We start from the raw sequence: 27042 nt of genomic DNA on the forward strand, positions 1-27042 counted from the left end.
CTTTTTTGCCCACAATTTAGCTACTCATTTGCAGAAACTAGTGTGCTGAAAGATATAGTGTAGAAAATGAGCTAAAAGTATACATTTTCATTATTATTTTAAAGGCTATGTGCACACGTTGAGCATTTGCAGCAAATTTTTCTGTATTGAAAACCAGAGTGTTGGCTGGAAATCACTCTGCATAAAAGACGCACTTTTTTCATGCATTTTTATCTTTTTTTATTTTTTTTCCTATTCATTTGAATGGTTGAAAAACGCTGCAAAAACAGTAAAAGAATTGACTTGCTGCAGATTTGAAAAAGACACTTCATGGATCAAATCTGCAAGGAAAAAGTAAGCAGCATGTGTATGAGACTTGGGAAATCTCATTCACTTTGCTAGTAGGGTAAAACACTGCATTTTTTGTCCCGCAGCGAAAGCACGAGGGAAAAAATACAGCAAAAAACGCAGCGTGTGAACAAGCCCAAGCAATTGTACAGCTACACTGAGTTAATACTGAATAATAAAAGGGTCTGTGGAATAAACCTTTTAGATTTGCATACTCTCAATATAATTTACATGTCCTAATTAACTTGTTCAATAATCCAGTGAGGTTTTATACTTTATGTTAATAATAATCTTATTTCATTAAATGTTTGCGTTTGTGGTTTGGGCTCCATAGGAGGTGAACTGTAGAATCCTACCCTAAACCAGGCTCCCTGATGCAATTACTATAATGTATCTGGGAATACCTGATGTTAATAAAGTAATACATTCAGAATACATATATGCAAATCACCAAATGTGTAAGAATACATTCAATCCTATTCTGATACATTGACCTGAATTAGATCTGTGAGCTGTAGGTCATCTGTGTCTATTCACAGTGGACACCATTTTCTAGCACCTCAAAAAGAAATATGCCCTAATTAGAGTTGAGCGACTTTGGTCGGATCGGGTTTCATGAAACAAAATTTGTTTCAGATGAAACTGGTCCGACAAGGGCAAAAAAAGTCGGAGTTTCGTCCGAAACCCAACCCCAATACAAGTCAATGGGGAATAAAAGTCGGCATTGAGTGGATTAATGTCAACTCTAGCCCTAAGCCTAATCCTCCGAATAAGATAAAACAATCCAAGAATGGCCGAGTGTATTCCAGTCCCGTATTGATCAACATAATATATAATGGTTCATCCCAACCTTTCCAAAATTATGCTGCTCCCTTCTGGAAATCTTTCATGTCTTGCCTCGTCATCTCTCATTCGTGTGACATTTATAATTATTGGTCTCCGCAACTTTCCACATACAAAGCACGAATGGGCAACTCCTGATAATAGTGCCATTGTCCCCCCCTCTCGATTACACAGATAAATAATATAACTGTGCAAAGTCTTTAATTTATTCTCCATAATTCATTATAGTGCGCAGCTGGCAGTAAATCAAGAATGTTTTCGTTGTCTTGTCTGATGATTTGCCGGGATCAATAGCTCTGTTTGTTTCTCAGTTGTAGATTTTCAATGTAGACTTCATCTCAGAATATTATTTTCTCTTTTTCTTTCAATGTTGGCGCTGTGTTCACTGTAGGTCATACATCTGAAACACTATGGATTAAAGATTTAATGTTATTACTGCGAAAAATTCGCAAAGCTTATTACATGAATGGAGACAAACAGGGAAATGGACTACATCAGTTGGTATTGGAGAATAGTTTTCTCTTTCAGTCACTGTGATTCCTCTCTGTCACTCAGAAATGTGAAAGGTTTCTGAAAGGGTAACGACTGGTAGATGCAAGAACAGAGACTTCAGGAGGATGTAATGGAAGCAAGGAGTGAGTACACATGTAACTATTTGGTAATATATTCATCTGGGACAGCTTTTGTGGTCAGTGTTGTGGCTGCCTTAAAAGGTGTACATTATTGATTACCTAAAAGTTGAACACCAGACATCCTCATGATCAGTTGTTAAAGGGAACAGCTGATACATGATAGGACACTCCTGACTGCTGCACCTTGTCATGGTGGGATGGCTTTTACACTTTTTTTAAACTTCTAACTTCTCGCTGCCGGCTCCTCTGGATTGACAGGTCCTTCCCTATAAGCTCATGCATGGTAAGACTTCTCATTATTGATTACCTAAAAGTTGAACACCAGACATCCTCATGATCAGTTGTTAAAGGGAACAGCTGATACATGATAGGACACTCCTGACTGCTGCACCTTGTCATGGTGGGATGGCTTTTACACTTTTTTTAAACTTCTAACTTCTCGCTGCCGGCTCCTCTGGATTGACAGGTCCTTCCCTATAAGCTCATGCATGGTAAGACTTCTCATTCACTGGCTATGGCCAGAATGAAGTCTCCGGGGATCCAGCTGTCTGACTTGTCTTCCATGTGGCTCAGACCCAGGTGGCTTTTAAACTGTTTTTATCTGAAACACCACAGAGTTTCAGAATTAAACCCATGTGTCTGAGATCTTGCAGTCAGTGTCTGGTACATGCAACCCGTAGATCAGGCAACATGTATCAGCTGTCAGATTCACTTTAATAACCTTGGTTGCCAGATGTACATGAACATGGAATGGAGCTGAATTACACAGCTCCACTTAGTATGTAGCAGCCACTGCTGCTAGTGTCAACGTTAATAACACGCGACTAATGAGGGTTCTGGGTATTGGACCCTGACAGATATGTTAATTATGACCTATCTTTATGATATTTGAGCAATATCATTTACCTAGACAACCCTTTTGATGAGTTATTCACTTTTCCATACTGACGTATTATTTCTGAGTCCAGTTCTTGGGACTTTCAACAATGCGATCCTCAGCCAATTATCACCTATCCTGTCGACAAGGGATAATTTTCAAAATTGAGAGTCACCCTTTAAGATGCTCATTAATAAAAGCCAAGTGAGCTCAACCAACCTGTTTCAATGGGACCAGCCATACATATATGCCACCTGAACTCAACTAGTTCAGTGGTTCGTCTCACTATGTTATGTGAATGAGGACCACCCAACGCTCTACTGGAAAAAAAATAATCAGGCACATTGAATTTCAACATGTCCAATCCTTTGTACTCATGGGAGAGTACTCATGGAAACCTTTGCCTTTCTCCGTAAAGAAAACATGCACTCTAATCTGATCAGAGTGTTCATGTGTATGGGAACGATGAAAGAAATAGATGTCTAGCAACAACTTTTCAAGGTACATTTGCACCTTTGCCTTGACAGTACATTTGACCATATCCTATAAATTCATCACTCCGTCTAATTTATCTAGTGAAGGTTGATATGAATAACATCAAAAAACAGGTAACAAGGCATATACAGTTCTGACAAAAATTAAGTGACCACCACATCAAATCTCCAGACCTGAACCCCATTGAAAACCTCTGGAATGTAATCAAGAGGATGATGGATAATCACAAGCCATCAAACAAAGAAGAACTGCTTAAATTTTAGCACCAGAAGCAGTATGAAAGACTGGTGGCAAGCTTGACAAGACGCATGAAAGCTGTTTTAAAAAAATCATGGTTATTCCACAAAAAATTGATTTCTGAACTCTTCCTGAGTTAAAACATTAGTATTGTTGTTTCTAATTGATTATGAACTCGTTTTCTTTGCATTATGTGATGTCTGTGTTAGGCATCGGGTTCCTGCAGCTGCACAGCGGGAATCCAGAGCCTTGCAACCTGTGGTCTCCCATTCTTCTCTGACCGCTCAGGAGCCTGCACAGCAATCTTGGCATCGCAGGCGCTCTGCTCAGACCAGCTCTGTAGGACTGGTTGTTGCTGCCACCTCTGGGGCAGCAATAGCAGCGCAGGCTGCCCTGCAGCAAGCCACTCCAGTGGCTAAGTCCTCTCACCACGCTACTGGGCATGCTCACGACACGATCTCCCATTGGAGATCAGGAGTCACGTGCTCAGGTCCTTCTCCTGATCTGATTGGTCCATCCCAGAGATCTGGAAGGTCCCGCACAGCTATAAAAGGTCCGCATGGCCGCTCGGCCATGCGCTAGTGTAGTCTCTAATTGCTACTGTGTGAATGATGATGGATGCATGAACCTGCGAATGACTCATTAAGATCCCCTCCCTCTGATATTACGTGTGTGGATAGGGATTTAGCCTTAGAGTCAGCGCCAGTCAGTGGCATGCTACAAGCCACAGTGCTCATGTCCATGGAGCTAGCGCCTGACAGTGCGCCCCTCCTGGGCATTGTCGCATAGCGGCTGAGTCAGTTGCCGCGCTGCAGTCAGCAGCACTTGTGGGCATCCGAGGTAGTGACGCCGCACGCACGGTAGGTCTAGACGGACACCGACCCTGTGTCTTGAGCCCGAGTCCTGTGACCATATACCGTGCATGCACACCGCTGAGACCTGTGAGATCAACAGGCTCGGCATTTATGTTTATGCCTTAAGGTGACTCTGTGAATATAACAGAGTAGCCCAGTGCACTCCGGGTGACGTTCAACCCGTGTGCGATATAATTCCATATTGTACATCTGCCATTGTATAGCAGCAGTTTTACACCTCTGCACAGTGGACCTCGGGCGGCAAACACACTTTCTATTATTTTATATTTAGTGCGTTCCACCGTCCCTAACAGTCTGAAAGCACTGTTTTTTTTAATTTTGGACCATTTCCTCTTTTCAGAAAAAAATACAAAATTTATTGCTTGGAAATTCAGAGATATGTTGTCCGGTGTTTGTAGACTAAAAGAACAATTTGCATTTTACACAAAAATATACCTATAAAGAGAAAAATTAGTCAAACTGAATATTTGAAAGTGGTCTCTTAATTTTTGCCAGCACTGTATAAGCAACCAATATACATACTGTACATTTCATGAAGACTTGAAATCCCTTTTTGGAAATTTCCTAATAGTTGATATCAGAGATATCTTTTGGCTGTGATCTGAACTGATCCCCACATTAAACAAGTTGTGGCACTTGTAAAGCATCTGAACCGATTTATTTAAATCTCTTACATAATCTTTGTATAGTCACAGCTTTGATTTCAATTATTGAATATTTAATGCTCAATGTGATAACATCTTCTCATTCCTATAGACCTAATCCTTCCAGTAATTGAGAACTGAAAACTAATGCAAAGTATCTTAAGAAATTACACCTAAGGCTTGGGTTCTTTAAGCTATTATTTTTTCATGGAGTAGCCATTTAATTTGTCTAAAACAGTTTCTATTAAGTTAGAAATGAGCAAATCGATTTTCTTTGCCCAGGTCCAGCATTGCAAAATGCTGCCTCTTGGCTAAGAAAAAGAAAGGTGTGAGATGTCTTAAAGACAACGCCAAACAAGAGACATTAACACGTTGACTGCATACCGGTGAAATCCTGTAACTAACACCTGCATGAACAATGTGCTTTGATGTCAACACTTCAATGCTGATTAAGGGGATCTATACATAGGGGACTGCTATAAATATACTTTATAATTTACGGTAAGGTTAGATTTTTAGGAAACAGTGTACCTAGATCCGTTATAGGAATATAATCATTATCCCAGAGAAACGAACATCAAAGACTTAACTTCTCTTTGAAAGACAATTATTTTCTCTTTAGCGCTTTACGTCAAAAGTATTTTGAAAGAAGAAAATAATAATAATTCCGCTTAATCCTCATTTCCCATCATCGGTATATATCAGCCATATACGCATCGTCGTGCATAAACTGTGTTCATTATTAATATCTAACATCTGGAACCTGTTTGTAGATTTGGGGTAGATTTGCACTAAGGAATTCATCAGGAAAACTAATTAAAGACTTTTCCATGTTTATGTAAATGATCAATGCTCTGATTCACTACCTGCCTACAGCTGGAAAGTGTCTGAGCTCATAGGAGCCTAACAAGCCATTATTCCACAATGAAAAAAATAACAATGCAAATCTCAAACAAAGGACAAACAAAAAAAACCCCGATTGTGGTCTGCCGTGTCCTGGTGGTGAGCAAGATTCTAAAATAAGTAATTTTTCTATTTTGGCTTATGCAGATTTATCAGACGTAATGTGTTGGCAATGCGACTACGTTGTATATTGCTCATTTTAGTTTTGCCTTCGAAGATTTAAGCTCCTCAGTGCAGTGTTTGAGTTCACGACCGGCTTTTTATCTGGATACATGAGAAGTTTTCATTGATCTGTGGATACGTCTACACTTGTTTCCAAAATTTCCACAACGCAAGGCTCAGTCAAAACATCTGTAGCACTTGTCTTCGTAGACTTGTTTCCCGAGCATAGTTGTATCACATGGGAAATCATGACTTTTCTGAACTCTTTGTTGTTCACCACAAATGTGAATTAAGCCGGAAAGAGTTACAAGGATGGCTTGATTGAGGACTCGGCTAGACACATTAAAAAGCTGGTTGTATTGTTTATTATCCTTCTCTTGATTGTCATTTATAACTCTGAGCTCCAATCTTGGTTTCACATTCTTGGATTATTACTCATCCAAAAGTCAGGCATTACCTAGTGCCATATTATCTAACAATAATGAAAAGATGGTGCCGAGGTCGTGAGTAGACTTCGGTGCTTGAATAGATAAATTTTGTTTGCTGTTTTATCCTGAAAAGTGTTTTCTTGTACAGGATCACTAGTATAATAGTATTTTTTCGCAATGCTGTGAAATGTTTTCATTCAATACTTTTTCAGCTCACAGTAGAGGAAAACTGTTTACCTAGAAAACGATGATCCATTATAAAGGCAATAAATGAAATATGCTGCTTTGCCTGTAAAACTATACTTGATCTTGAGCCTCTAGCTTCAGGTCTGCACATACAAGCTAGCGATTTGATAAATTTATAAAAGATGTCAATGATCTTAAAATACAACCCAAGAAAGACTTTTAAAAATATTCTACTCGACCTGCCACCATTGATACAAAAAAACCTTAATTTTTTAGATGCTTTCAATAGAATTTTGCAGGCTATTGCCTTGAACCAATCAGTGTGGTGGATCAATTTTTCACTAAAAAAGCTTGGAGAATTCTTTTTGACATATATATATATATATATATATATATATATATATACATTATATACATAGTGTAAGGGTTTCAACACAAGAAAGTTTATTGTCTTTCATAAACTTTACTGCTCCAAAATGAAAATAGCCTTTCTTCATGGCAAATGAATAACCAAACAGCCCTTTCTTGTTAAGGCAAGGTAAATCAAAGCAGTCTCACCAAATTGGTATTACAGGCTTTTTTCAGTTGCTAGCTTAGACTGTCCACCATGAACTGTCTCCAGTTCCAACACAACACACACTGCTAAGCTAACCCAACTGCCTGTTATTAGACCTGTAAGACCCTAACCTAAGTATGGAAGCAACCTTTCCAACACTGGATATTTCAGTCATCTCTAAATTGCCAAACCCAAAAGTCACCAGCTCTCTCCCAGGACTTATATCACTGAGGCCAATCACCTTGGTGACACATATCTGCCATCCAGGACACGTATTACAGTAATGTGATTATTTATTAACTGCAAGTTATACGATGGAGGTTCCGTAAGGTGCAGGATACGGTTTTAATGGCAGTTGGCCAAAAGCTTGCAGAGCAGAAAGCTTTTCCTCCTGACTTCCCCATACACTTGAACATTCAAGGATGCATATGTTCCCATTACAGTGAGGATGTAAAGGTCCATTTACACGGTTGGACAAGACAATTACCGATCAATGAGCATTTACTAATCAACAGACGTTTAAATGCCTGTTTAGACAAGTAGACCAAAGTAAACCATGCACACTGAACAATCTATGCTAAATAGCTCTATGAGCATAGGCTGACATGGTTTTGGCAGAACAAGTCTTGTTTACAGTGCATGCCCAAGAATGATGATCTTTTTTGATGCGTCTTGCTTGTCAACCTGTTGAGATGGCAAGATAATCATGAAAAAAATCATTTTTAATAACGCTCATTTAAGATTGTCTTTCCTCTTAAGGCACTGCCAGACATTTCTGGCAGTAGCCTATGCTGCATAAGAATAAATGATTAGACAGATTTAAATTTAACATACCCAATCCTTCTTAACCCTACCATTATCATAATCAATCCGTCTAAAATCATAGATTGAATCAGCATTTATCTTTTGTGTTTGGGAACCCTGTATCCATAAGTAATAGGATAATAATAATAACAACCACATATCTATACATAACATACTAATGGGATAATAACTTAGGATTAATGCGTGATGAACAAATGGAGTAATCCACTGTCAGAATCCTTCTTTCTCTTGACATGATTGTCTTTCAGTCTGATTGGTGTCAGAGACTTCAACCAACTTTACCCTTAAAGGGATTTTTTTTAATTTTTCCTACAACCTCCTTTAGCAGTGGGTAGGGCTGAGTCTCTGCAGCTTCTACCAGTGACTGTTGTTATCTACAGCGCTGATATCACATCGACAACACTGTGGACTGTTGATGTGGCGTCAGTGCTGCAGACAGCAACAAACTCTCTGGCAGCAGCAGAGATATAGAGGTGGGTCTAGGAAGTGTGAGTAAGCCACAAGTTGTCTTATTTACTACTAAGGGAACTTATAATAATAACTTTCTGAAATGGGACAACAACTTTAACTATATTGACACTCTATCTTGTGTCGAAGAATAATACGAGAGGGGGCTAAGGACCAGGCTAAAATGAGAATGGCCTTGTGAACTAGTTAGTGATGGTCACCTTACAATTAATTCTGTTTTCTGCGAGATTTTCACAGTTTTACCGTTCTTGTCTATCTGTCCACTAGGGTAAAACTGTTGCTTTGCCAAATAGTTATTATTCACTCTAAGAACTAATACAATAACCTTATTTATACAAATATGTCTAAAAATGATATAAAAAAAATGTGCATATGACGAGACAGCAAAGGTGAGGCTATAATGGGTACACCTGGAAAGAGAGGGACGAAGCATTTCAATGCGAAACGCGCATTGAGTGTGGTGGCTCAATGCTTATACTTCTAAGAATATTTTATTTCACCTACTGATGAATGGCCTCGGGTAGATAGTATGAGTACATATATACAGTATATATAGTGTTTGATATCTGAGCTATTTATCAGTGGCATACTAGATTTTGCCATACTTCTTTTTTTTGCTCTGCTAATTCAAATACAATTTATCACCCACTGCAGTTTTATGAGATACATATCAGTAAAAGTAACGAGGGATATTGAGTCCTGTAAATCTAATATATAAAGCACAAGTGTGTGTATGTATGTGTGCATTTCCGAGATTGGCATCCGCATCGTCGCAGCTACAGCCATAAAATTTGGCACAGTCACACGTCTGGACCCCGAGAGCGTCCTAGGCTATGTTGTGAGGCGAAATTTTAACCCCGTGCGTTCCAATTCACCAAACAATTTTGCCCCTATCTACATAAAGGGGAAAAAGTGTGTGTGTATCAATCCCCGCCCCTCATTATGATGTCATAATGGTTGCCATGGCGACGCTTATGTCATCATAGGTTGTAAGCCCCGCCACTCACTATGATGTCATAATGGTTGACTATGGGATGGAGGATGTGTGATGGGTATATGGGCACTGGACTATGGGATGGAGGATATGTATGATTGGTATATGGGCACGGGACTATGCGATGGCGGATATGTATGATGGGTATATGGGCACGGGACTATGGGATGGAGGATATGTATGATGGGTATATGGGCATGGGACTATGAGATGAAGGACTATGAGATGAATGACAGTTAGAGTGATCAATGAATGGAACAAGCTGCCACGAGAAGTGGTGAGTTCTCCTTCAATGGAAGTCTTCAAACAGAGGCTGGATAGACATCTGACTGGGATGATTTAGCGAATCCTGCTTTGAGCAGAGGGTTGGACCAGATGGCCCAGGAGGTCCCTTCCAACTCTGCGATTCTATGATTCTATGATGGGTATATGGGCACTTGACTATGGGATGGCGAATATGTATGATGAGTATATGGGCATGGGACTATGGGATGGAGGCTGTGTGATGGGTATATGGGCATGGGACTATGGGATGGAGGATGTGTGATGGGTATATGGGCACTCGACTATGGGATGGAGGATATGTATGATGGGTATATGGACATGGGCCTATGGGATCGTGGATATGTATGATGGGTATATGGGCACGGGACTATGGGATGGAGGATAGTTATAATTTGCTATAACTAAGCACAGTTAGTTACTATGCCCAGGCAGCGCCGGTCTCTTCAGCTAGTACAGTATATTATGAACATGTAGGATATAGCCACCATGTTTCTAGGTGTACCCATTATTAGCTTCACCTGTGCGGTCTTGTTATACACATATGGTTTTTAATTTTTCATATATATATATATATATATATATTACTATAAATAAAGTTATTGTATTTGGCCTATGAAAATGTTTCTTATTCCTGGGGTTATCTTTGGTATGCTTTTTGGCCCAGTTACATGGATTTTGGCTTTAAGAGTTACTCTAAGAACTAACAACATATTGTTATTTTGAAGCCATTAAGTGATTATATAGAAGGAAGGCCTCTCATATGATGAGAGGTTGGAAAAGTTGGGCTTGTTTAGCTTAGAAAAAAGGCACCTCAGAGGAGATTTCAATTATGTGTATAAATATATGTGTGGTCAGTACCAAGTACTGGTGCATGACTTATACCTTTCAAAGACCATACTAAGGACCAGGGGGCACTCAAAACATGTGGAAGAAAGGTGATTCAGGCAGCTAACTAGGAAAAGGTTCTTTACAGTTAAAGCAGTCAGACTGGAATGCCCGACCACAAGTGGTACTAATGGCAGACACTATAACAGCTATTAAAAAAGGGCTGGACGATTTCCTCAGCACAAATGGTAATGTGGGCTATAGATATCTAAGTGATAAATAATGTATAATTGATGGAGAAAGGTTGAACTTGATACACCTTATTCTTTTTTCAACCTATGTAATTATGTAACTATGCAATAAATATGCCAAAACATCTGGAATAGATTGTTATTCATGGTGACTTGGACATTTATTATAAACTAGCTGAAGAGCCCGGCGCTGCCCGGGCATAGTAACTAACTGTGGTTAGTTATAGCAAATTATAATTATCCTCCATCCCATAGTCCCGTGCCCATATATCCATCATACATATCCACAATCCGATAGGCCCGTGCCCATATACCCATCATACATATCCTCCATCCCATAGTCGAGTGCCCATATACCCATCACACATCCTCCATCCCATAGTCCCATGCCCATATACCCATCACACATCCTCCATCCCATAGTCGCATGCCCATATACCCATCATACATATTCGCCATCCCATAGTCGAGTGCCCATACACCCATCACACATCCTTCATCTCATAGTCCCGTGCCCATATACCATCATACATATCCTCCATCCCATAGTCCCGTGCCCATATACACATCATACATATCTGCCATCCCATAGTCCCGTGCCCTTATACCCATCATACATATCCTCCATCCCATAGTCCAGTGCCCATATACCCATCAAACATCCTATATCCCATAGTCCCGTGCCCATATACCCATCATACATATCCTCCATCCCATAGTCCAGTGCTCATATACCCATCATACATACCCTCCATCCCATAGTCCCGTGCCCATATACCCATCATACATATCCTCCATCCCATAGTCCCGTGCCCATATACCCATCATACATATCCTCCATCCCATAGTCCAGTGCTCATACACCCATCACACATCCTCCATCCCATAGTCAACCATTATGACATCATAGTGAGTGGCGGGGCTTGCAACCTATGATGACATCAGCGTCGCCATGGCAACCATTATGACATCATAATGAGGGGCGGGGCTTGACACACACATACTTTTTCAGCATTATGTAGATGGGGCAAAATTCTATGGTGAATTGGAGCGCGCTAGGTTAAAATTTCGCCTCACAACATAGCCTAGGATGCTCTCGGGGTCCAGACGTGTGACTGTGCCAAATTTTGAGGCTGTAGCTGCGACGGTGCGGATGCCAATCCCAGACATACACACATACACACACTTGAGCTTTATATATTAGATTTGCTAATTAACAGTTGTGTTTTATTTCATTAATTAAACTTAAAAAGACCTTGATGAAAAATGATGTCACTCGGTGTGAATTCTAATGATTATGTCATGCATGATTTCATAGTCCCAAGGGTGAGACCAGGGAACTGAACACCAGGACTTACTCACAATCCAGGAATCTTTGGAGACCTCCTTCTTCTAATGAGTCCCACAGCAAGTCACATAATCTCTTCTGCTACTGATGACTGGCAAAAAAATTGCTGATATGGTTATTAATATGTATATCAACACTATGGAGAGTACCAGACCATTCATTCAAAGTGCACAACTGCACCTCAGCCCTATTTTTTTAAGTCACCTTACAAGTGCGTAATTTAATGAAGTCTTGGTCACAGACTCCATTACAATGTATAGTTTTCTGCTATTCCTAATCCGGAAAAGAGAACAAAATTAAAGTAGAAGATCATGGTATCTGATTGGCTGTACTGCATATTCCATTGCTATGCGAAGCAAGCACAAATGTCCGATTGAGTTTCCATCCAATTGCTCAATGTAATAAGAAGCCTTTGGTGTGCAATTTGCATTCAACTTCAACAATTATGGTGGCATTCGTTAAAGATGAAATGATGGGTTCATAATATTAAAAGTGAATAAACAATTCAGGTTGCGTGAATCCAGGGGTTGGAATAGACTAATATGACCTCATAACTGTTGCTCGGCACATTGATGTATTTATTGTGTTTGTATCCTGGTGTGTAAAGATGTATGATAAGTGTAATCCAGTCTCGTAAGCAGTGTGTGTAGGGAGGGCAGAGGCTAAACCGTGGGTGCACGACTTGTATTCTCAAGGGCGAAGCTTGAGGATGGATTTCAAGGAAACGTACTACTAAACATTTTCCTTAGTGATATAGAAAGAAAACTAATTGGCTAATTATCTGTTAATTACCAGAAATCCCAGAACCCCAGCCTGTCATCAGCCCTCCAGGATTATGTTGTGCGCACCTGGCCTTTTTCTGAATTCATAAACCTTATTACAAATAATATATATGTGTAATATTTCTATATTTCTTACAAGTCAAAATCTAGCAACAGATGTTACCTTGAAAAGATTGCTTCGCTTGTAAAGATGTTTTGTTTTTTATTGTGAAATAAGACATAAAATATATTTAGAAACATAGAGACTAATAAAAATGCTGTTGTTTTATGTTTGGGATACAATTATGTATCACGTGTATCTTAAGGTTGCGCGATTTTCATGACGGAACCTTCCTAGGAACGCTCATTTCTTGATAATCATGCAATCTAAAGAGGCCACCAATCACCCGGCAAACAATCAAAATTGGGTGAAATTATATTTTGGTTTGCATGAAAGTTCTTCGTTCTCGGCAGCACATCATTGTATGTAAAAAGGACCTGTTTTCCCAAGGACAAAGACAGCCTATGTGCACCAATCTGTTACTGATCATTCAGTGGATATCTGAAGTGGGGTTGACCTTATTATTCAGCATGACCACCGGTCGGCAAACATGTTGCTGGTTGGTGGTCATTTTTGGGTTATATTATTGAACTTTAAAAAGTTGTTTGGGATCAATCAAAAACTGTCCAAAGGTATAGGGGGGTTATCATATACTGACCACACATGGATTCATTGAGACAACTCTGTGACGTATACTGACCACGGGTAGGTTACATCCGAGAGTGGACCCTCTGGGTCGCGGCACTGGAGCTCCCAGGGGCGAGCGCGCGAGGTGGTGCCGACCCCTATACAGGGGCCGTTAGGGGCAGGCCCTCGGAAGACAGATGCCGCGACTGCTTGACCCAAGAGGGGCGGCTCACAAGACTGAGTGAGGGGTGCAGGACTGAGGCACGGAATGCAGAAGGGAGTAGGAAGTACGGAGTGGGAGCAGGACGGAAACACGGAGTATAGGACCAGGCACCGAGAGGGGAATAAGGGACGGAGACACTGAGTACAGGACTGGGTACTGGAGTAGAGGACGGAGACATGGAGTATAGGACGGGCACTGGAGTACAGGACGGAGACTCGGAGTACAGGACAGGGCACTGGAGTACAGGACGGAGACACGGAGTACAGGACAGGGCACTGGAGTACAGGATGGAGACACGAAGTATAGGACAGGGCACTGGAGTACAGGACGGAGACAGGGAGTACAGGACAGGGCACTGGAGTGCAGGACGGAGACAGGACTGAGACAGGGAGTGTGAAGGGGAAACCCCTAAACACTTGGCCAGGATACCATAGGAAAGGCACACGATAATCAGGCGTCTCCACCATGTTGGAGACGCCTGATATACCCTGTGCTGCCGGCTGATTGGGCGCCTAGGCTTCTGGGCGGGTGCTCCAGGGTTAAGAGACCTGGAGAGCGTGTGCCCGCGGCCTAAGGCGCCCGCAGGAAGCAGGCACGCGCCGGACAGAGGAGAAGGAGGAGGAGGCGGGCACAGAGCGGGGAGGCGAGCACCAGTAAGTATAGGCGGCGGCAATTAGATTAGAGTACAGAAGGAAACAGGCCCGACTGTTCCGACACCTGCCCATGGTAAGTTATATACGTAGATGAAATGTCTAAAAATGGGGGGCAAGCCCAAGTTTGTACAAAGTACATTTCACCTATATACTTTCCTGAGAGCAGACGTCTGAACAGTCAGATCCATGTCCTGATCTGCCCTTATTCACACTGATGTCTGTTGACACAAGGTAAGGTTTTAATACTATAGACAGGATAGGACTGTCCCAATGGGTACACTTTGTGGCGATGGGATGGCTTTTATACTTTTTTGATCAAAATCTTTCCCTATGGTAATTGCGTGTACTATTACTAAGTACTTATTTAGTTACTACAAGGTATATACTATTTTTTTTCTTGTTTTTTTTTTTCTAATAGTTTGTCAGGCATTTGTTTTTTGGCATTGGGTTTGTGGGAGGCCCATTAAAGGGAATCTGTCACCCCATTTTTGGCCTATAAGATGCGGTTGCCACCATCAGGGGCTTATCTACAGCATTCTGTAATGCTGTAGATAAGCCCCCAATGTAACCTGAAAGATAAGAAAAATGAGTTAGATTACACTCACCCCGGGATCCGGTCCGATCCGATAGGTGTTGCAGTCCGGTCCAGCGCCTCCCATCTTCTAGAGATGATATTCCCCTTCTTACTTCTGCTGCAGCTCCGGCACAGGTGTATTTTCTCTGCCCTGTTGAGTGCAGAGTAAAGTACTGCAGTGTGCAGGCGCCGGACCTCTCTGACCTTTCCCGGTGCCTGCGCACTGCAGTACTTTACTCTGCCCTCAACAGGGCAGAGAAAGTACGCCTGTGCAGGAGCCGCAGTAGAAGTAAAAAGGGGGATGTCATCGCATGAAGATGGGAGGACCCGGACCGGACCGTGACACTCACCGCAACCGCCCCTGCCCCCGGTAAGTATAATCTAACTTGTTTTTCTTATCTTTCAGGTTACATTGGGGCTTATCTACAGCATTACAGAATGCTGTAGATAAGCCCCTGATGGCGGTGGCCGCATCTCATAGGCCAAAAATTGGGTGACAGATTCCCTTTAATCAGCAAGTTTTCACCTTTCCTGTGAAAAGATGGTAACTTGCACATATGGGAATACTCACTTAGGCACATTAACAAATAACTTCCCATGTAACATCTTCCTAAAGAACAATTTGCTCGGGGTAATAATAATCAGAATGAGTGTTCTCTATTTTTGCCCAAAGATCCAAATGGAAAATTGTTCATTTGTTGTGAAAATCAGTGTTTGTCAGCATCAGAAACCATTGTGTAAATTAGAGGAAGGAAGGGAGGATGAAAGGTCACTGGAAAAAAAAATAATAACGAAAGGATGCAGAAGAGCTTGCTATATTGATGAAGAGTTCTTGATATAAGAGCGATTTATCTGCCTATGCAATAGAACCATTATGCCTCTGGATATATCACTTTTTAACCATTACCAGCTTTCAAAAACTGGAAAACGAAAAAGTAAACTGTATTAAACGTATTAAACCATATGCAATTAGGATCACACATAAATATGTATCAGGTGTTCCTCCAACCCCATTTTGTACACAATAGTCATTATATGTTACGTGTTATAATGTACATGACTCGGTATTGTAAATGTTGTGAACCTCTGTATAATATATCAGGATTCTACTTCTGGATTCAGCCAATATTCCTAACCCCAGGATATTTGCATTGTGTATTCCATACATATTTAAACTGATTGATTTATATACCTTTAAAATTGATAATAAAAATATATATAATCGACATAGTTTACTTTTCTACATAATGGAAAATAATTGAATTCACATTGAATTCGCTTTTTTTTTCCCTTCTTTTTCCTTGCCACCAAATCACTTATGGGCTGTAACTGTGGAACTATTAGATGGATGATCTTCAGCCTTCCCAGAGTGATACGGGCAACAAAGGTAGTACAATGTCTGCTGCTGTTTCAGGAATCTCTCAGTTCGTTCCTGCGTGAAGTGATCAAAGTTTATTACATTATTAAGTGTCTGGATACAGATATTGGATGCTTGAAGTTGAATTTCTGTCAATATGTCTGCAGGATGTCTGATCATTTACTCTTACTGGTACCAGTAAATAATTGTGCTGAGTCTTTATACTGGGAACTTGACTTTAATGTTCTTGATATTAGTTTTGCTTGTGTCTGTATGCATATATCCATAGATACTTACAGTAACACGCCTGAAACTAATTCCTGTGTAATTTGTATGTTGTGACACCAGAAAACCCATTCTATAGGAACGTGGCCTGCCACCATCTACTGATTGACCGAACTAACTTAAGGTCATCCTCCATGTCGGTTTTCTTCCCACTAGTGCATTCTTTCTTTGGGCTTTTATTTTATTGTTATTCAGCTCAGTTTATCTACACAGATATACATTGGATTTAGTTAAACCTGCCTTCCAAATTTTGATAAGGAAAATAAGGGAAAAGCCAAAGATGAAAGTAAAATGTAGCGTGCATAGCTCAGATGTTGGCTCCTTTTGAATTATTCTTATGTGTGTATATATATATATATATATATATATATATATATATATATAATGAAAAAAAGGAAAACCGTACAAAAATTGAAAAAAGTGGACTTTATTGCCCAATGGCATGGCTGGAAACAACTCCAATCAGCAACTTTTGATTATTTTACCTGCCTCACCCCCTGTATCAGCCATAAGTTAGCATGGCACTTGTTACAGCCAATTTTTTAGACATTTATCGGAGGCTGGTGTTAAATATCATGAACCTACCAAGCAAAGAGAAGCAACATCCCCTCCAAATAAGCTCTTCTTTCCTTACATTCTGCCTTCCTTCCTTCTTCCTTCTCACTTCCTGCCTTACTTCATTTCTTTCTTTCTTTCTTGTCTTTCATTTCCTTCTTTTCTTACTTCCTGCCTTCTTTCCTTCCCACTTCCTGCCTTTCTTTCTTTCTTTCTTTCTTTCTTTCTTTCTTTCTTTCTTTCTTTCTTTCTTTCTTTCTTTCTTTCTTTCTTTCCTTTCCTTTCCTTCCTGCCCTTCTTTCCTTCTTTCCTCCTTCCTTATATTTTGGTAAGATTGGCAGTAAAATAGAAAAAGGTCACAAAAATAAACGCTTATTAGAGCGAGAAAACTGTTGCAGTGCCACTAATATATGTCTAACAAAAGTTACTGTACTTGCCTGACCCTACTGGAGACCAAGGGACTAAAATATAGTAGTTTGTGATTAAAGTTACTTTATTTGTTGTATTTGCTCTGAAAGAGCTATAACTATTGGCAGTGAAAGAATTTCCAGTGTTGGCAGGCAAAATAAATCAATTTCATGATTCACCGTCAACGGTGTCCACAGAAATTCCATATTCAACCTCTGAGTTGAGGCCCCCATGGGCCCCTGGCTGCCTATGATTACATTGTGGGGCCAATTTGGGGTGACAACTTGCCCTCCATGTCTAACCACTTTGAGACCACAGACACTATTCACCTAGGCATTTAAGGGGTAACGCTGCTGTGATCATAGCTAGCTCCAATTGTAGAACTTACTTGCGGGTGTCTGCTCTGCAACAGCCTAGTATGGAGCAATTTGAGCATATGATATAAATGTTAAACAGAAAAAGTCTTGCATTTGTGTGAATGTGTTTAATATGTCCCAATTTCCTTGTGTGCATATTCCTGATTTATTTTTATATGCTGCATGTAACTTCAATCCTGACTTCAGTTCATCTCTCTGCTTTGACTTCCATCCTCTGGTGTCTGGGGAAATAGTACTGGCAGGTGGAGGGGGTTTCAAGTTATCTATCCATTTTCTGCCATCTGTCACACTTGCACGTACTTACATGTAGAAAACACTGACAGTCGACACATATAAAATGACACAATGGCAGCTCTATCCTGAGCAGTTGTAGCTCTGTAGCCCCAGAGGCTTACACATCCATACACTTACATTAGATGCTGGTATAAAAAAAATCTTTTTTTCACTTTACTATTGTACAAAGTTTGCGATGACATACCAAACTAACAAGCGAGATGGTATTATTTTTAACTGAGTAGCTGAATTCTGCTCACATTGGTCTGATACATGTCTAAACACGTGGGCCAGGCAACAGATGCCAACTTGAAATCCCCTTCTGGCTTGTAGCTATTACAGAATGGGTGTGCTGCTTCTGTCCTCATTATGGTCTGCTATGTCCCCTTCTATCAGCAAGTTGTCAAGAAATAAATGTTTTGTAACCTTTAATATGTAATGCCTTCAAATATATAGTGTAATGTACATATCAAGAAAACGCTCACCAAGAAAGTATTTTAGAACTCTACAACAATCATTTCCTGGGAGAAGGTGAAGTCAACTTTACAGTTACCCTGTAATGTCATTTTGGGCATATGGTAAAGAGTTGTCTTGATGAGCCAACCATTTTAATAATCTCAAATATGGCTCCATTGCATTCATTTTGGACAGTACATTTGCAAATGGATTCATTTCAAAGTGTAAAAAAGCATAAATACAAATACATCATTAAATATTCCTGAGATGACCTCAAATCCATCAAACTGGTACTCACATCTTTACGGCGCTGGTTTTATTCTATCAGTTTACCTTATGTCTAAAAGCAGGACCGGACTTTGAGTTGAGTAAGCTCTGTGCATCCTAAATGGGTTGATCAGGATAAAAAAATCCACGTAAAATCAGGAAATGTTTTAACAACATGGTACTTACACTACTCTTTATCTGTTTCTCCAGAGCTGCAGTTGCTCCAGTGGACCTCACTGGTCCTTCAGTAATGTTATCATAACCATGAGTATGTATGTGTAGGACCTGTGTGAATCATAAATGGGTTGACCAGAATAAAAAAAAAATTCTAGCTAAAATTTGGAAATATTTTAACAACATGATACTTTCTCAACCCTATGTCCACCTCTCCAGAGCTGCAGCTGCTCCAGTGGATCTCAATGGTCCTTCTGCAATGTTATCATAACCATGAGTCGCATGAACTGTGCGAATAATAAATGGGTTGACCAGAATTTAAAAAAGAAAAATTTCTAGATAAAATTTGGAAATATTTTAACAACATGATACTTACTTTACCCTATGTCCACCTCTCCAGAGCGGCAGCTGCACCAGTGGGACTCACTAGTCCTTCAATAATATTATCATAGTAACATAGTTAGCGAGGACGAAAAAGACATTTGTCCATCCAGTTCAGCCTATATTCCGTCAGAATAAATCCACAGATCCTCGTCCTTCTAAAGAACCTATCACAACCATCAATCAGACAAACACCGGCCACAACAGTCATGTTACATACATGCAAACACAGTGATTGTCTTTAGTGGACACACAAATGATGGATGCGATGTCATTGTTGTAGGACTGGCGGAGAACACAAAAGCAGCACCGCTGAAGAAGAGTGGAAATACATTGTTGAGAAATTATTGATTTTACAATATTACCACATTTATTTCCTAGTTCTTTACCAGTTATTTAGAATTTCCCTTTAATTCTAATTGCATCGCTATATTATTTATTCACTGCAAAGCGCAATAATTAGATTATTTTATTTATGGCACTCTCTTTGGTCACTGTATCTTGGCATATAATGATATTTATATGATTGTATTTATATTTTATGACACTACTGCTCAGGCACTGCATAGCTTATTATTGCTGAAGTTAACAGAGGTTTGCATTCTGAGCTGCACATATAATTAGACCGTCTATAGGATGGCTATTAGTGCAATGTATGACAGTATTAGGCTGGAGTCACACACAACCATTAAAAAATCGGTCCCATTTTAACGGTACGAAATCGCACAAAGAATTCTTGGCCAGATATCCGTCTGTCATCCCATTTTCCGGCAAGGAACCAATTTTAATCGCATCTAAGCATCAAATTGACATCCAATGCCAATGCCTGATGCCCTATCCTGTAGACCTGGAGAAGTTGTGCGATTTAATCGCAAGTCACACGTTTGGTGCATTTTCCATGCATTTTTTTATCGCATCCATAGACTTGCATTGGGGAATCCGATCCGAAAATCGGTGACAATCGCAGCATGCTGCGATTGTCTCGGTCCGAGGATCGGATGCGATAAAAAATCGCATGATGAGAGCTGCCCCATAGAATAACATGGGTTCGAATGCAATGCGATTTTTTATCGCATTGCATTCGACTGTTTAAATCGCTAGTGTGACCCCGGCCTTACACATAATAAGGCGGCTCTAATAATGGTTGCTATACAAGGCACTATCCAATTCAGTCTACTAGAAATAATACCAGTACTACCAGCAAACCATTATCAGACTCCAGACATTGACATTTGGTGGTAATCAATAATAAAAAAGCAAATAGTCCAGTTCAATAATTAGCATCTATAAGTAGTAGAAATATTGTGCCGCTCACCGATAAACAAAACATTCTCTCTTAAGTTCATATTTTTAAAAACAATGAAGAAAATGTCGATACACAGCTGTCATCTGGACGACACACACACTTTATGCACATACACTCGTTTTTTATAAGACCGGGAAGAAGTGCATTAGTGCGAAACAGTTGGACCAGAAAGAAGCTCGTGATACGAAATAGCTGTTGCTTCCATTTCAACTGTGTATCCACATCTCCCTCAATATGATTAGGCGTATGCAAAGGAGAGAATTTTTTACCGACCTGTAAGTGCTGCCAATATTTCAACTACTTGAAGATACTATTCAATATAAGGTTGGCTTTGTCTAAAAGCTGAAATATACAAAACTACGAGACAAGGCCGTATGACTCATAGGGAGTCCATTACATAGGTTTTTATCTTGCAATGCTAGTTTAGGTTTTTTTGTTTCCTACTAGTGATCAGCGAGTTTACTCATTGCTTGGGTCTCCCCGAGCATGCTCGGGTGGACTCCGAGTATTTTGGCGTGCTCGGAGATTTAGCTTTTGTTGCCTCAGCGTTATGATTTTCGGCTGCTGCACAGCTTGAATACATGTGGGGAATGCCTGTTTGTTAGGGAATACCTACAAGTATTCAGCCTGTCTACAAGTCGCAAATCATGCAGCTGAGATGACGAAAACTAAATCTCCGAGCACGCCAAAATACTCGGAGACCACCCGAGCAACGATGCTACTCGCCCATCACTATTTCCTACTTATGTATCTTTATTACGCTTCCCGCTTTTGTTTGCTGCTAAGATAATGAACTTGTGACACCTTTATTAAAGGGAAGACATTATCTGCATCATTAAAGCATATGCTCTGTTTAGATCTATCATTTTGAAAAGAGCTCAAACTGTGAATAATGCTGACAAACTCGAAGACACTTTAGAAATGGAATGACCTTTGTATATATTAAAGTCCTCCTGAATGGGAAGATGCTTAATAAATGGAAATGCGCCTGGCTTCTTTCCAGGTTAAATTTCTTGGTCAGATATTCCAATTACTAATTTATTTTTCATTGTAGAACTCTTGTCAATCACAAATCTATATTAATGTTTTATTATGGCAAATACAACCGAACGTACATCAATCTCAACCTCTCATCGTCTTCGCAGGCTAGCACAATGCCGGAGCAATTCACGTTACGTGGCTCTGTTTATGCAATTATGTCCTATTTTCTCCTGCATCCTAAACAAATGATGCTTCGGGAACAGCCATTATGTGCAACTATTCTTATATCGCGCACAACAAAGTGATAACGCAGATTGCAACGTTCCCCGCGCATTGCTCATTTTGACGTGAAATTACAACTCTCAGTGTGAAATTGGGTTATGCTATCAGCATCAAGACATAACATTAAATGGTGTCATCATAGCTATTCTTTAAAAAAAGAAAATAGAAGCAAAAAAAAAAAGCAAAATGAAGAAATTGAGGTTGTCTACAATTTCTTTTGTACTCATGAGGCACGGAACACATACCATAGCTGGCGTAGGATTGTGATATGTGGCCTAATGGTGGATTATGTATTGTTGTAATGATGTTATTTGCTGGATAAATTTACTGAAAAATGGAGAAAAATATGCAATACAAATAATAAAATAGTGGAAAAAAAGTTTTTTGATAGTTTTGCCACAGTTAAAACAGAGGGAAGGGTATAAGACAAATCAGTCGAATTGTTTGTGTGCATAATGTCTAACCATATTAGCGTCACTGTCCAACCATCCTTCCAAGAAGACTCGACTCTGGTAGCTGCTGTGTAGAGGAGGAGGGAGAGGACTGTGCAACTTATCTAGAAATCTTGCAAACTGGGACTCAGTGATCCATGTACACACCCATATACTGTAGAATAAATATATATATATATATATATCATGAGGAAGGAATCTCCTCCAATATGTGACCCAATTTTGACTCAATCAGTGGCTTAAAAAAGTTAAAATGAAAGTTTACTATGAGGTAGAGATTAAAACATAGATTTCAACGATGTGTCTCTTGTTATGCTTTGCGCTTTTGTTTACTTACAATGAAGATTTTATTACCATTAGATTATCACTGCCCGGACTACAGCAGTGCATTCATGCTAGTCCATCTCCGCCCCCTCCTGTGATAAGCAGCTCACTGTCTATTTCTATGTACACAGAGAGCCTGTTGGGGTGGGGTTAGCTTTCATAGCTCTGCTGCATTGCTAATTCTAAGGATTCTGATTCTATCACAGCTGCTGCACCCAATAACCTAAGTGACACATCTTTGGATTCAGGGTCTCTTTGCCTTCGTCAGGCTGCTCTCAGATGAGGTAGCAAAAACCTGCTGACAGATTCCCTTTAACCAAGAGGTTCTGTAAAGTTAAAAAACTTTTTCAACAGCATTGCCAAACATAGCATCTAGTGTGAGATTCTGTGACAAATGTGCTGCTTTTTAAGACTGTCTATTCTGAAGATCCTTTTTGTGAGGGACAAAAATCGGAATTGTTCTCAATCATCAGCCTATGTAAAAATACTGCAGGTAACCCCATGATTAAGTACCTTGTTCCCTAGGAGATTGGATCCTTTGTCATGGCAGAATTATCGGCGATGGTGGCACTTACTCCACAAAAACAAAGGATGTGCTGCCCACAACATGATGCAGTATGATAAAAGAAACATTGTACCACCATTCTTCCCTACACAGTTTTGTTCGGCCTGTATCTAGTAAATGTGCCCCAGATTGCATGGTACATAAAAGTAAGGCAATACAGTTAATAAATCTTTACACCCAAGTGTGTGACTTCTAGGATCTTTACACACAGCATTTTCATGTTCATGCAGCTTGAGCTGCCATTCAAGCTTCATGCACATGGAAATATTGTGTGTAAAGTTTTTTAAAGTGAACCTGTCAGCAGGATTTTGCACAGTAACCTACAGACATTGTCAGGTTGGCACCATTATGCTGATTACAATGATACCTTGGTTGATGAAATCCATCTTGTGGTTGTTGTTTAATCTTTCTTTTCAGCTTTCAGTTATTGATATGCTTGTGCTCCGGAGCGGCCTGTGTGCGGGGCTTCATGTGGTGCTCTGATTAGGTATTCATTGGTATGGCTTCTGACAGGTCACTGATCTCTCTGTGATCTGCCCCCTATTTTACATACGGATTACTATATGTATTAAAAAAATCACCCCCAGCAGGCAGCCACCGGCAACAGTGCCTGCGCTGCAGCATGATCACATCCATAATATGCATTAAACTGTTTTATTTTGTCATATACATTGATTCTGAAAAACAAAAAAAAATTCTCAAAATGGTGCCGGCTTTGCCTGCCCAGTATTATCTATTGGCAATCTGATAAATGCTACCGCGCAGGCAAAGCTGGCGCCATTTTGAGAAAGATTTTTTTTTTCAGAATCAATGTATATGACAAAATAAAACAGTTTAATGCATATTATAGATGTGATCATGCTGCAGCGCAGGCGCTGCTGCCGGTGCCTGCCTGCTGAGGGTGATTTTTTTTAATACATATAGTAATCCGTATGTAAAATAGGGGGCAGGTCACTGAGAGATCAGTGACCTGTAATAAGCCATCAGTATGAATACCTAAGCAGAGCACCACATAAAGACCACCCACATGCCCACCCACAGGCCACCCCAAAGCACAAGAATCTCATTAACTCAAATCTGGAAATAAAGATTAAACAACAACCACAAGACGGATTTCATCAACCAAGGTATCATTTGAATTAGTATAATGCTACCAGCCTGACACTGATACTGACTTTACTCCGCACAATCCTGCTGACAGTTTCCCTTTAAGTTTAAGCTGTAAAGGGAATAGGAAGCACACAAAATGGAGGAAGGTATATAGATAATTGGTGGTGCTCTCTTGAGGAGGTTGTGGGAAACACAACTACTGTATGAGCAGTGAATACAATCTGCTGCATCCCCGTGACTGGGGGAGAAAATCTGTCAGATGAACTTGACCAAAGGTGGATAAAACTAATTAAAAACAGACTGCACTGTTGGAAACAACTTGTCTTGTGATACCGTAATTCAAAAAGTTTTCATTTTTTTATTTGCACTACGTATTTCAACGCCAAACTGGCATCTTTATCAAGTGAAAAACAACAAGTGAAGCATATTGGAACAGTGGGGACTTTAAAGTCTAGAATGGACACCAAGATGTATAAGAAATGCCCACCTGGGGGTTGAAACAACTTTCAAAAATGGAGGAGTAGAAAAAAGAGGGGGAGTGCAATTTGTAAAGAAAGAAAATAGTAGTAATATATAAAAAGAGGGATGAGGAAAAATAAACTACAACAAACAAATGGTTTCTTGGCATGCATTTTAAACTTAAATGTTCCAAAGTCCCAGTTTTGTTTCATTTGCTGTTTTTTAACTTGGAAAAGATACCAGTTCGGCATCAAAACGCATTGTGAAAATAAAATCCTGAATATTGCTAACATATTTTTATTCAACTTTAGTCAATATCCTTAAAGTATCATATTTAAGTGTATACATTGGGCAGATTGCCTCTAAATGTACATATCATGGACCTGTAGGTATACTGTGTGCTGCCGTACGGCGTCTCGTATGTATTCTCATGGAGCAGGGCTTCTAGATGAGATTATAACCATAAGTCATGAACATTTTTTTCTTATATAGTATCATGGGATTTCTGAAGGTACAGAATTACCCTGTACATTGATATAAGTACTGTTTTATGGATCCCTACCTCACCCATAGTCAATATTGCAATGTATACAGATCGTTATACTGACAAATTCCATTTAAAAAGCAGCAAATAGAGCCGGAATAAAAGACAATTTATTTCTTCTTATTGAAATGATGTCTATTAATCTTACAAGTCTCAAAAATACAGAATATTTTGGGGTTCGCTGATTGCTGACTAGTACATACTGTAGCCGTTGCATGACATTGAGGCAGTCATGTTAAAATCTCAGGGCATAGTCTGACACATTTTTGTTCTCAGTATGTGCAGTTTATTAACTTAAATCCATGCAAAGTGTCAGCAACATTGAATAATCATTGACAATACCAAATTCCCATGGGAGCTGTAAACTTCATATGTCTGAAGGAAGAGGACTCTAACGGAATCTTCTCCGGTTCAACTCCTATTTTCCCAACCAATAAACATCACTTTAGAAAGGTTTACTTTTCCCTGTAGTTTATTAAGCTGGTGGATAATAAAAGTATGCAGGGTTTGTGAGTCACAGGAGCATTATAACATACACTGTATATTGATTTTTTTTTGTTTTTTTGCAAGAGTCATATATTTAGTGTTAACAATATAGCCTCAGCCCTTGATTCCAGTTCTATAATTTTATGTTTTATTCCTATCGGCAAGGACAAGCCATCGTTTATTCCTTCAGAATTATTTATTGATACTAATAGTTGAACATACAAGTAATCTGTTCGTGTCTATGTCAGCCTCATAGTTCATATTAAGTCTTTGTTTTGGGGAAATTGAGCCTCATGTTAAAGGCATCTGCTGGTAACTTTAGAGTAGTTGATGTCTGTGATTTTTTTTGGTTCCTTTTTCCTTATATTCCATTTAGTAATCAGATGATACAGGATATACATTTTTTCTTCAATGATAATTTAATGCAAAGAATAAATGCCTTTAACTTCCCGTTACGCGCCAGGATTCTTCTGCTGCACGGGGTAGATCCCAAGCCTTGTTTGCATCTGTGGTCTCCCATTCAGCTTCTGCCACTGCTGAGCATAGACACCGGTCCAAGAGTCTTGCTCAGGCTTGTGCTGTTTGTTTGTTTACTGCTGGCTCTCCAGCCAAGTCTTTGGTAATCAGCGATAAGCAGCGGCGACCGGATGCTCTGGAGTCTAAGGGTACCGTTACACCTAGCGATGCACCAGCGATCCCAACTAGCGATATGACACGGTCAGGATCGCTGGTGCATCGCTAGGTGGTCGCTAGTGAGCTGCCACACAGGCAGATCTCACCAGCGACATAGCGGTGGTCGGGGATCGCTACTTACCTGTCAGACGCGGCGATCCTGCGTCCTCCCGCCCGGCTCCATGCGTCGCTCGTCGGCACCACAGGAAGCCCAGCAGGAAGTGGCCGACGAGGAATGGTCCAGGAGCTTCTCACGCGTTCAGCGATA

General features: G+C 40.1%; 1 protein-coding gene across 3 annotated transcripts in view; it reads left to right on the forward strand.

The window, feature by feature from the left end:
- PCDH7 (protocadherin 7) overlaps nt 1–27042 on the forward strand; it is a 1192777-nt gene that overhangs the window by 188170 nt on the left and 977565 nt on the right. The window contains exon 2 of one of the 3 annotated variants that reach the window (XM_073574718.1): nt 16405–21402. The exons of the other annotated variants lie outside the window; for them this stretch is intronic. Coding sequence (XP_073430819.1) covers nt 16405–16500 — 96 coding nt within the window. The 3' untranslated portion in view covers nt 16501–21402. Of the gene's footprint in view, nt 1–16404; nt 21403–27042 lie in introns of those variants that run through there. 3 annotated transcript variants of the gene reach the window in all.

This window comes from Dendrobates tinctorius, unplaced genomic scaffold (assembly GCF_039654945.1).
Source record: "Dendrobates tinctorius isolate UK_male_01 unplaced genomic scaffold, ASM3965494v1 ptg000039l, whole genome shotgun sequence".
Classification (NCBI taxonomy): Eukaryota; Metazoa; Chordata; class Amphibia; order Anura; family Dendrobatidae; genus Dendrobates; species Dendrobates tinctorius.